This window comes from Gastrolobium bilobum, unplaced genomic scaffold (genome assembly GCF_033153095.1).
Source record: "Gastrolobium bilobum isolate Gb01-03AN ecotype WA unplaced genomic scaffold, APGP_CSIRO_Gbil_v1 utg5255, whole genome shotgun sequence".
In the NCBI taxonomy this organism is placed as follows: Eukaryota; Viridiplantae; Streptophyta; class Magnoliopsida; order Fabales; family Fabaceae; genus Gastrolobium; species Gastrolobium bilobum.
In genome coordinates, this window is record NW_026898528.1 from 217909 (window position 1) to 231021 (window position 13113).

Here is a 13113-nt window from a genome sequence, read left to right on the forward strand (position 1 = left end):
TGTTGGCGATAGTATAACGGGTGTGTATAAATATTAAATAAGATTCACCATTCAGTTTTATTTTTCATTTTGGGAAGAAGTCTTTTGCGATCTTAAATGATATAATATATATTATTTTATTTTTAGAAACAAGTGAGATACACATTTTTATTTATTTTTTTGTTCACATTCTCTCTGTTTATCTATTTTTTTCTCTCACTAAAGGTTAATGTTGACACTTTTTTTTTTTTTCATTTTTTTTGGTGAGTTTAGTAGTGAGGGAGAAAAAAGGAAATTACTACAGGTTTTGAGATCTGGTGGAGATGTTAGGTGGTTGGTGAGTGTGCGCCCACCTATGAAGGAAAAGGGCGTGATGTCACTGTCTGACTGTCTTTTTTTTTAAGAAAAAAAAAAAAACACAAACTGTGGAAGGGATGAAATTGAATGAAAGGCTTTGGTTGAACGTGACTAGATTGAGTTTCAATGGATCAAAATAGGTTTCCTTTGCATTCAAAAATAGATTTTGGAATTTAGTGAGTCTTTGGTGGTTGATCCTCTGTGATGATAATAGCCTTATCTCTTACATGTCTCTCTCCCACTGGCAGAAACAAACAATGAGTATCTCTGGGTTGGGATTTGATTCACTCAATTGAGTAAATGATGTGTGCGACCACACGCTTGCAGAATATGGGAACCATCACAATCGGATTGTGAGATCCTGATTAAGGCAGGCTCTACCTTTGGGAAATTTCTTTATTGCTACAGTGTTATTTAATTTTTTATATATTTTTCACTCACGATATGATAAGTGTCTTAATTTTTATTAAATTACTCTCTCACTTATATAATATCAAAATAATTTATTTATTAATAATTTGACAAAAATAAAACACAAATCATATTATAAATAAGAAATACACTAAAAATTTAATGGTATGGTAGCACCAAAGATTTGTTTCTGCCTTTGGTTCGTTGAGCTCCATTAGTAACACGAAGGTTTTGGGGAGGTGGTTTTCTATAGCAATTTTGTTGATCTGTGCGCAGACTTGACTCGAGGGTTTATTCTCTGTGATGAGGCTGCACGGTTGCATCCATGTCATGTGTGTCGTTTCAGAGGAAAAATATATTTAACAACACATTGATTTTACACACTACACATATCCATAATTATTGAGGAATAAATTTGTGTTATTTAATATTGCAATGTCATCTGAGAGGATCTAGATAAACAAATCAATAGTACTGAGAAATAACATAGAAGAAATATTAGAATAGGTGATTTTCAAAAAAAAGAATAGGTGATTTACCTATAAATATATCGGGTATTAATATTTTTCTCCTCTTGAAAATAGAGTAGTCCTCGTTATATTGCAAAGAAAAAAGAAAAAAAATAAGGTGGGATCTACACCTTTTCTCTATCACCGACACGAGACAAAAAAAATTCAATAAGTAAATTAGGTATCCCCTTATCATTTTATCTAATTTGACCAGATTAATTGATTAATCAATAGATGAACCGGTGAAAAACCTAAAAAAATAAACTGTAAAAAATAATAAAGAATATATCATATCTTTGCAGTATACAAATACAACCGAGTGTCTCAGTTCTTTCATCGTTATTAGGCTCCTTTCATTTAATTGCAAATTTTCTATTAATGTGAATCATTATCAGTATATAAATAGTAAAAGATTCCCACTGCTTTATTTTTTACATATTATATTTGCATGATATATTGTTATTATTTAAATTTTAACACTAGCAATTTAAAATTAATCATAAGTTATGAATGATTAGTTGAAAAATAAATTAAAACTTTAGAAAAGATAAATTTAATATAAATTATTATAATTTATGAGTGTTATGTTTAGAAAAAAATACGTTTTATAAGGTACAAGCTTACCATTTTTTCTCATTTATAAAATTTGATAGTTCACGGTTCTATAAAATAAGATATAGAATATTTACCAAAAAAAGAGAAAGATATAGAATGAATAGAATAAAATCATCACTTCTTGCTCTCTCTTTTTTAATTTTTATTAACTAGTATGGAAAATTTTATTTCCTAATAAAATACGAAATAAAATCACTCTCCTTGTACTAAAAGTATTCTATTTGTTAGTTTACCAAAAAAAAAAAAGTATTCTATTTGTTAGTTTACCAAAAAAAAAAAGTATTCTATTTGTTAAACAAAAAATCTATAGCACATTTAAGAATTTGGTCAAGAAAGATCTAAAGCAAATTATATGTAAATTCAATTCAACATATTTTTAAATTAAATTTATTCGAATTCGTTTCATTTGATTTGATTCAAATATCAAATCTACTGATATTTGATTGGCAAAAGCTTTCACAACTTGTGTGTGTTTACTTTTTTTTCTAAGTATGTGTGTGTAATTAATCTTCATAATTATATGAACAAATAATTTATCATAAAAATAAGTCGCTGGTAGTTCTTAACCACTTAGCGCGTAGAGACAGTCACAGTATTGAGCATTTATCTCTCTCTCTCTCTCTCTCTTTTGGTGAGGAGCATTATTTATCTCTTTACCTACCCATTCCATCTCCTAAACGAAGTAAAAATAATAATAATTGTGACGAGATAGTCTTGCATCACGTCAGGTCAATAGAAAAACAAAAAGAATCTCACCTACTTTGTCTCAAATAAGTACATGAAAAAGTGATTATTTTTTTAAATAATAAAATTTAATCATTTTTTTCATAAAGAAATGGGATCTATATTTTTATTTTTTTTGTCAATTCTTTCTTCTTTTATCTATTTTTTTTCTCTATTAAAATAATATAATTTTTTTTTTGGTACAAAATAATATAATTTTACCTCCTCTAAAATGACACACACATTTATGAGAACCCTCTCTCACCTGTAAAGTGTTAATGGCAGATCTTATTAAGACAATAATATTTTTTTTTATTTTTAGAGAGAGGGGTACATCATACATGTACTGAAAAAATAGATACGGAATGTTATCAAAAAAAAAAAAATAGATACGGTCGTAAATAAGTAATTAAGAACATTCGTAATTATTTGTTTTAAAAGAACGGTTGATTATTCTGAGCTATGAAAATGTTCACAGGGTTCAGGGGAGAAAGAGGAGAAAAAGTAATAAATGAGAACAGAATACAACACTACAAGTTTTCAAATTATATAATTTTTATATATTTTACACCTTTTATCAATCAAGGTATTTTGAGAGAATAATTTTTTGTATTTTGTATAAAAAGAAATTATACTTTCGTGAATAAAGTAGTTACAGATTTTGTGTCAATTTTCAATTATTATTTTTCACTCCAACCAAAAGAAGGGAAAGGTGTGGGGGGGGTGGGTTGGGTGGAGGAGACGTGGATAAAACCAATGACCGAACCTACCAAGTTTATGCATGTATGGATACCCTCTCTGTGTCTAACAGCGCTACTGAGTAAATGATGGTACATAGTATACGACTTTCTTTTAAAATTTGTCACTTGGATTTATTTTTGAGGTAAGATCTTTTGATACCAGTGTCAAATTTAAAATTTGACACCTCATCTGAGAGCCGTTAGATAAAAAAAAATCAATGGTGTCACATGCTTACAAATCAGAGTCGTTGATCTTTTTTAATCTAATGACTTTCAGATGAGGTGTCTGTCAAGACTTTAAATTCTGAAATACTTTTCTATTGATTCATTTCATTCATTTACAGAGGATGAGTATTTATACACTTTATCTTCAAAACTAATTCCTAAAAATATTCTAACAACTTCTTAAACAAGAATTTGTTGTAAACAGAAACATAAACAGAAAGATAATCTAAATCTTTACAACAGTAATTCAATTTCAAATATCTCTTAATCTAACACTCCCCCTCAAGTTGGTGCATGGATGTCACACATGCCTGACTTGCCACTTGTATTATCCAGAGCTTTTCCTGAGACTGCTTTAGTCAAGATATCTGCTAGTTGACTTTCTGATCTAACAAACGGTGTAGTGATGATTTTCTGATCAAGCTTCTCCTTTATAAAATGCCTATCTACTTCAACATGTTTTGTTCTATCATGTTGGACTGGGTTATGAGCAATCTCAATAGAAGCCTTGTTATCACAGTAAAGGCTCATGGGAAGTTCATAATTAACTCCCAAATCACTTAAAACATTTTTTATCCATAGAAGCTCACAGATACAATAAGCCATACCTCTGAATTCTGCCTCGGCACTTGATCTTGCAACAACCTTCTGTTTTTTACTTCTCCATGTGACTAGGTTGCCTTCTACAAATGTGAAATAACCGGAGGTAGATTGTCTAGTAGTTTTATCCCCAGCACAATCTGAATCAGTGTATCCTTCAATGTTCTTTTTGCTGTTTTTCGAGAAGAGGATACCTTTTCCAGGTGTTCCTTTGAGATATCTCAAAATACGATATACAGCTTTCATGTGATCTTCACTGGGAGAGTGCATGAATCTGCTTACCACACCAACTGCATAGGCAATGTCTGGCCGAGTATGTGACAAATATATTAGCCTCCCTACTAGCCTTTGATATCTTCCAATGTCTGCTTCTACTTGATTCGGATATATACCAAGTCAGTGGTTCATTTCAATGGGATTCTCAGCTGGTTTGCAAGCCAACATTCCTGTTTCTAATAAGTGATCTAGAGTATATTTTCTTTGAGTTAGAAAGATGCCTTTCTTTGATCTTGCAATTTCTATCCCAAGAAAATAATTTAGAGGTCCTAGATCCTTCATTTCAAATTCTGCTGCTAAATTTTGTTCCAGAGACTTCATTTCATCAAGATCATCTCCTGTTAATACCATATCATCTACATACACTATTAAAATGGTTACCTTTTGTGCTCTGTGTTTATAGAACAGAGTATGGTCAGAATTACTCTGTTTGTATCCGAATCTCTTCATTGCCACAGATAAACGCCCAAACCATGCTCTTGGTGATTGCTTGAGTCCATATAATGCCTTTCTTAGTTTGCAGACCAGATTTTCATTGGACTGGGTTAGTTGTACCCCTGGTGGTATGTCCATATAAGCTTCTTCCTCCAAATCGCCATTTAGGAATGCATTTTTAACATCAAACTGTTTCAAAGGCCAACCCCTGTTGGCTGCCAAGGAGATTAGAATCCTTATAGTGTTGAGTTTAGCCACCGGAGCAAATGTTTGCTGATAGTCGATCCCATACTTCTGTGTATATCCCTTGGCCACCAGTCTTGCTTTGTATCGGTCTATGCTTCCATCTGCCTTTAATTTGACTGTGAACACCCATTTGCACCCAATTGGTTTTTTTCCATTTGGCAAAGATGTTAATTCCCATGTTGAATTGCTTTGGAGTGCTTCCATTTCCACATTCATTACTTTCTTCCAATTTGGATCATCCAGTGCTTCCTGTACACTATTTGGAATTGACACACTAGATAATTGATTAATAGATAGTACATATGATTCGGACAATTGTTGAGTGGATACATAATTGCTGAGAGGATATTTAGCTTTGACTTGTGGGTCAGGTTCATACAATTGTTTCGGAATACCTTTGTTTATTCGAGAGGATTTTCTGATGTGTGTGTCAGGAGGTGAAACAGAAGGAGGAATAAGATTTACCTCGGTATTATGTTGAATTTCTGGGGCAGTCAGAGAAGATCCTTCGGTTATATGTGTTAGATGAGGCATCTCACTTTGTGGACCGTCATTTACTGCAGTGGAAACTGCTTCTGGTTGGTCATGTGGGGCTGCTTCAGGCTGAAAATTCTGGACAGCCACGGACTGATTATGTTCTGGTGTAGCTGGTTGTTCATTTGCGGCAGGAAGCAAGTTGTTAAGTGGTACGATGTAAGTAGAAAGCCAAGCTTCTTCTTCTCTATTAATTACTGGTAATGGATGCTCCCCCTGAGAAGGAGAAGTGGAGGCTCCCCCTAAGTAGTATGGTTCATCTTCTCTGAAAGTGACTTCCAATGTGACATAGAATTTATGAGAGGAGGGATCAAGGCATCTGTAACCTTGTTGAACATCTGAGTAACCAACAAAAATACATTTTCTGGCACATGGATCTAACTTGGATCTCTGGTTTTTGGGAATATGGACATATGTGGTGCATCCAAATATCCTAGGTTCAAGATTAGAGGGGTGAGGGATAGAGAAGTGAGAGAGAAGTGTTTGGTAGGGGTTTTTGAAGTTGAGGACACTAGAGGGGGTCCTATTGATGATGTAGGCAGCAGAGGTAACCGCCTCTCCCCAATACGAAGAAGGTACATTCATGCCAAACAGGGATGCTCGAACCACTTCCAATAGAGTACGATTCATTCTTTCAGCCAAACCGTTCTGTTGAGGAGTGTAGGAGCACGAAGTCTGATGTTTGATTCCATGAGAAGATAAAAAATCATTAAAACCTCCATCCATATATTCCATTCCATTGTCAGTCTGAAGAACCTGAATTGTGCTGTAGAACTGCGTTTGAACCATATAAAAAAAAAATTTAAACGCAGAAAACACATCTCCTTTGTGTTTTAAAAGACTCAACCAGCACATACGAGAGCATTCATCAATAAACGTTACATAGTAATAGGACTTAGAAAGAGAAGGGACCTTTGCAGGACCCCATACATCTGAGTGGATAACTTGAAATGGAATAGTGCTTTTATTAAAACTTGGAAAAAAAGGAATTCTGTGGCTTTTAGCTAATGCACAGACTGAACAATGGAAATCACTAACATTTATCCTAGAAAAGAAATTGGGAAACAACTTATGAAGATATCGAAATGAAAGATGCCCCAGTCTGCGATGCCATAACCAGATTTTTTCTTTTGCTTTGTCCACAGCAGAGGTAGTAGATGCACGAGGAGAGAGTTCGTTGCTACAGGAAGAGACATCCAAGAAGTAGAGCTTGCCTTTTCTAACACCATAACCAAGGATCTTCTGCGTTTGGTTGTCCTGGAAAATACAAGAGGTAGGGAAAAAATGCACAGAGCAATTAAGATGAAACGTAATCTGACTAACAGAGAGGAGATTAAATTCGAGTGAGGGAACAGCCAACACAGATTTAAGATGTAACAAAGGAGAAAGGGATATAGAACCTTGACCAATTATGGCGGATGAACCACCATTAGCAGTTGAAATCTCAGTCTTAGGGGAAGGGGAAAAATCAGTCAGCAATGTATGATTTTTAATCATGTGATCAGATGCACCACTATCTATTATCTAGGAATCAAAATCAGATAATGTAAGGAGCGCATTGGACTTACCAGGAACTCCTTCATAAACAGCATTGGCAGAAGGGAGAGGAGAGTTACCCAGGACTCCTTCGTACACAGCATGGGCAGAAGAGGAATTAGAAGTCATATCCGGTGAGGGAGTGGGAGCTCTGTGCAGAATTTTCCGGCGAGGCCTTTTAGTAAAATCCCACCAATCGGGATACCCAATGATCTCATAGCATCGAGCTTTAGGGTGACCAACATCTCCACAGTGAGAGCAGAGTGGTTTCGGAGGAAAAGAATCTTTGCGAAGCTTTGGAGGACCAGATGATGGACGGCCGCCTTTGGCCACCATGGCTGAGGACTCAGAGGAAGGAGCTGGACGATTCATAGTGACGCGTTGCTGGTATTCCCTACGGACGTAAGCATAAGACCCCTCAAGATCCAATTTTGGGTCTTTGCGGAGGATTTCACCGCGAACCTGATCAAACTCAGCATCAAGACCGCTGAGAAAGATGTGAACACGTAATCGAACGATAGAGGACTGTATGTGGACAACCCCAGCAACGGTGTCAGCCTGAGAGGAGGTACGATGATCTATATCTTGAAATATGAAAAGGAGTTCATTGTAATAGACAGAGATTGGGCGGCCATGCTGTTTCGTTGTGAAGGAACGTTGATTCAACTCAAACAAGCAAGTTTCATCGGAAGCATCAAAGAAGGTTCTTCGTGCGGCATCCCAAATGGCCGCTGCCGTTTCGAGGCGCAGGAAACGCTACATCAAAGAGGGAGTCATGGAGTCTATGAGCCAGCTCTTGACTCTCTTGTTGTCGGTAACCCATGAATCGTACGAAGGGTCACCAACCGGTGGTTTCAGAGACGTTCCGGTGAGAAATCCGGACTTGTTACGCGCTCCAATGCGCATTTCTAGCAACTGGGACCAAAGAGGGTAATTGTTGTCATATAGAACAACGGTGATGGGAAAAGATGAAATATCTTGTTGGATAATGATGTTGGAGGGTGGAGGAGGAACAGGGGAAGACGCGGCAGTGGGGTTGGTTTCAGGGGATGAATTCGTTGTGTCCATGGAAATGGATTAGGGATTTGGAATGGGAAAGGGAAACGGGTTTTGGGTTCGGGTAAAAAAAATGGGTCTGGGTTAGGGGAAAGTAAAAAGACGATGGAATAATTGGGTTTGGGTTTAAAAAAGAAAAAAAAAAAAGGTCTGGGTAAAGGTAAGAAACGATGGAATAATTAATGGAAGAAAAAAATTCTCTTGGATCATAACACAACTGATACCATGTCAAGACTTTAAATTCTGAAATACTTTTCTATTGATTCATTTCATTCATTTACAGAGGATGAGTATTTATACACTTTATCTTCAAAACTAATTCCTAAAAATATTCTAACAACTTCTTAAACAAGAATTTGTTGTAAACAGAAACATAAACAGAAAGATAATCTAAATCTTTACAACAGTAATTCAATTTCAAATATCTCTTAATCTAACAGTGTCAAATTTTAAATTTGACACTGGTGTCAAATGATCCTACCTCTTTATTTTTTTCTTTTTTTCATATCCTACTTTCATCTTCTCTCTCCATTTTTGATTGGTGTTTCTTACAGAGTAAATAATACTACCGTGGTACCTTAAAAATTTCCTCTTAAGTGAAACAGTATTTTGATTACTTATTTTCAACTTCTATATAGTTTCTATGGAACAAAGTGCGTATATATTTCATTGTTCTAGTTTTTCATAATGATAAATAATATGATCATATGAAGAATTGCGGCCTAAAAACAATCAAAGTGTCTCTCTCTCTCTCTCCTCTCTCTAAATAGAGGGAAACAGTTTCTACCTTCAGTTGTTTGTTTCTCGTGTATTTATTTTTTTATGTATTTTTGACTAATTTTTTTGGACAAAAAATAATGCAACCAAGTCATTTTATTAAGTACGTCTATCCAATATTTACTAGTTGTCATTTCTTAAAAAGTATAATTCACTTACTATCATATCCCATATTTATGATAAGGAAATGATTTTATTAAATAATAACATCATCTTACTTCCTACCTACCAAAATTGTTTGTCTTCACACTCTGAAGAGTATGCCGCCTTTGAATTGCACTGTCTATTATTTTAAATTTTAATTTAAATCATACACAACGCTGTCACCAATTACCAACTAGCCATTTTGCTATGCCTTAGATTACTTAAAGTTTTTTATTATTATAAAATAATTTGAACAACCATATGTTATATTATATGTAGTATGTTTGTCATAGTGAATAGTTTGAAATTATATAATAATTACTTAACCTAAATACGACAATTTTCGTCAATGTTTGACAAAAAGTTATATATTAAATAGATAGTGTTCAATTATTATTAATGTAGAAAAAAATGAACATGAAATTTTTATATAATATGGTCATGTAAAATTTTAATATGAGAAGATCTTATCTTTATTTCAAAAGAGGGGAAAACGAGCGAAGTAGGATCCTGATCTTAGGGATCCAGCGGTGGAATGAAGGGATTATTCATGGAAAAAGTGTTTGTCATTTTAAATGACACAACTTATATCATTTCACTCTTATAAAGAGATGAGACTCATATCTTTATTTTTATTTTTTTGTCCACTCTCTCTCCCCTTTTATTTTTTTCTCACTTAAAATGACACAACTTTACATCATTTAAAATGATACATACTAGAGGTGTTAACGGGCTGAGCCGAACCGAGATTCGGTCTTAAAAGGCTAAATCTGTGTTTAAATGTGTCAGCTTGACCAAATCTGTTACCTGTTATAAATATAATTATCGACCTGTGGCCTGACTTATTTATAAAAAATAAAGGCTTGATTTAACCTGTTAGCCTGTTTAAAAGAAATAAGACAATAAAAATTTATCCAAACAGAATATACAATCAACAACACTAGTAATACTATAAATATTCATAAATTCAATGTATATCCAAACAACATAATATAGAACAAAATCATTGAAAAAGTCTATTTAACCAATAAAATGGGGTGAAATGGATTGAGAAAAATAGAGGGCTATTACAAGTAGTATAAAAAATATAAAAAAATAATAATAATATACTAGGCCAGTCAGAGAGGCTCTAAGGTCGAGCTTTTGAATTGGAGCCTGGGGCCTTTTTATTAAACGAGCTTTTATACAAGTTCAAACCTGGTGTCAACAACCAATTTTAGATATGTAAGCTCAGGTCTTCACGAGCCGAGCCAAAGGCCCCTGGTTCGTTTAACACCCCTAATACACATTTTTCTCATTATTTATTTGTATAGAATTTGATGCCATTGGGACTTGGGATGTGATGTAATGTGTGTGTCAAATGGGCCTCAGCTCAGTTTATTAAACCAGCCCAGAAGGCCTTTTGATCCTGGGCTGGACCAACCCGATCCCAGCCATCATAAACTCGGGCTTGATCGGACCGCTCTGGGCCAAGGTTTAGAAGACATTCACGGGCTTCGCACACTTACAGTCGCCTCCCTTTTGTCTGCCGATAATTTCTGCCATGGGCCAAGTATACAAAATTCCACCCAGTTGCCAAATAAATTCGAAGCAAATGTCCCAAAATCATGTTCCGACCCCCCGAAAAGAATAATCTTTTGGGTTGAAGATGTTGGAAAAAAACCTTTTTTCTTTCAAAAAGGTGAGTCTGTCTAGATTTTCTAAACAAGTCTTTGGATTTTATTTTGTTTTATTTTTTTCACTGCAAATGTCTTTAGAAGATTTCAATCAATACATTTTGCAATGAGAAGATATGTATCAAGTTTATGTCACAAAAAACAAAAAACAAATCATCCAATAACCGTTCGTAATAACATTTTTTGGGCGTTTAGATATAAACTTATTATGAAAAGCTTAAATTCATTGGAATAGTTACATCAGCTGTGCGCAGTGGCATTTACTTTCGGTTAAATCTTTCTATCTCTCTAACATGCATATTATATATGAAGCTAGAAACGTGGAACTAAAGTTATATTAAGGCTTAAAAGTAAAGTAGCTCTAATGCAACAGACCATATTTTGGTTTTGCTGCAGATATATGTATCCGTTCGATTTCCCAACTCAAAACTAAACAAATATATAAATACTAAATAAGTTACTATTAAAGAAAGGGGAATTCCTATGGCAGAAGTATCCTAATTAAAAATAAACAAAGCCACAAGATAATTCCATTAAAAGCAGGGCCGCCTCAGCTACTTCATCCCTTGGAAACACTTGCTGAAAAGCCGAGTTATTCCTCAAACTTACAGCAAAATCTTTGAAATCAAGCTTCTTTTCTCCCTCAGATGTTCCTGCTATAGTAGTTGAAGTTGCCTTGCTCTTACTCTTGTACTGTGCAAAATGTTTCGTACGAGATTTCTTTTCCTTGTGATGCACTACTCTGGTTTTTGTAGATGATGCAACCATGGAATTAGTGGCAAAACCGTTTGCAGCTTCTGCCATTGCCCTTCTTGCCTTTCTCTGTCTAATGCCACAGGCATTGCAAAGCGACTGCACCACCAAGATTTTTCATTTTCATTAATTAGAACTGACTACTGATCATTAATTAAGTAGAATTATAAAGTGCATGTCCAAATAAAAAGTAATCAATAAGAATAGCTTCATGGTAAATAAAAGAAGGAAGGGAAAATTACCTTGGGACCCTTAGGACCACTCCTCCATAGTGGGGTACTGCTTGTGTTACAATCCGAACAAACCCTAATGATGCTGTTACCGTTGTGAGTAGAAGCATTTGTTTGGGTGTTTCCGTGCCCTTGATGATTTTGGAATGTTGGAGTAGTAGTAGTAGTATTGAATGCTATGTTATTAGTGGCTACAGTACTGTTAGTCGGGGTAATCATTTTTCTCGTCAACCTTATCTTTGAAGACATCCATTTTGTAGACTCGGAAACGCTTTTGTTTTCTTCTTCCTCTACTTTGTAGAGGGATAAATTATGGCCATGTGCACTGTTTGGATAAACCATAACTGGCTGAGGTGAAACGGAGGATGAATTGCACACTTGGTGAATATTGCTTGAAGATCCACCATGAAATACAAGCCTCCCATCCTAAATTGAAGAGATAAAATATATATATATATATATATATATATATATATATTAGATGCATGATTCAGACTGAAAAGGGTTTTTGGTTTTAACATTTTTTTTATGATATGAAAACGGCCAATCTTCTAGTTGCTTTTGATCTGGTGAGAATTGTCATACAATTAAGCAAAGAATCAAAACGTATTAATTAGGGGGAGCTAGGGGGGATGATATATTATTCTTGCTTTTCGTCATACTAACTAAAGCCACATACTCAATATGTAGAGCAGTGCAAATAATGATAATGAACACCAAACGTTGTTCTCTCGAAACAAGGATTACTACTGTATGTATAGTTAACAAATCCAATTAAAAATAAAAAGGAAAAAGCGTCAAGAGTATATATATATATTTTCTAAGCCTCAATAAACAGAATATGAAAGGAAATAAGATCTTGCCTCTTGATGATCATGTCTAAAATCTCTGATATCTCTGGTTTGCCTTTGATCAAGTATGTCAAAATAGGTACGGTATGAGAGAGAAGTTGGTTCGTCATTATTAGGAGAAACGAACAGTTGACTTTGATCTTGTATCGAAGGACCTGGTGGGTTCGGAAAAACTGGAGTCATGGATGGACGTAGAGAGAGAGAGAGGGTACAGTGTTGTTTTGGCGAAAATGGACAGTAGACAGTGCTGTGGGATAGGGTACGGGGTAAAAGAATAACAAGATTCTAAAATAGAATTAAGTGTCAGGGAAATTCGTTCCCTCAAACTCTAATGTCAAGCGGGTCCAGGGGAAGCCCGTGGCGGGGGGTCACCACCAATGAGCTAAGGCTACACCAACCGTAGCAAGAGGATCCGACACCATGTCTCAACCCAAAACCTT

The 13113-nt window shown here is 34.9% G+C and overlaps 1 protein-coding gene across 1 annotated transcript; it reads right to left on the minus strand.

Annotated features, from left to right (window-relative positions):
- Nucleotides 1–11301: 11301 nt before the first annotated feature.
- Nucleotides 11302–12164, minus strand: LOC133317110 (GATA transcription factor 21-like). The gene is made up of 2 exons (XM_061518935.1): nucleotides 11835–12164; nucleotides 11302–11691 (listed from the first exon to the last, which is right to left on the minus strand). The coding sequence occupies exons 1-2, from the start codon at nucleotides 12162–12164 to the stop codon at nucleotides 11341–11343; spliced, it is 681 nt and encodes a 226-aa protein (XP_061374919.1). The 3' UTR covers nucleotides 11302–11340.
- Nucleotides 12165–13113: the final 949 nt, after the last annotated feature.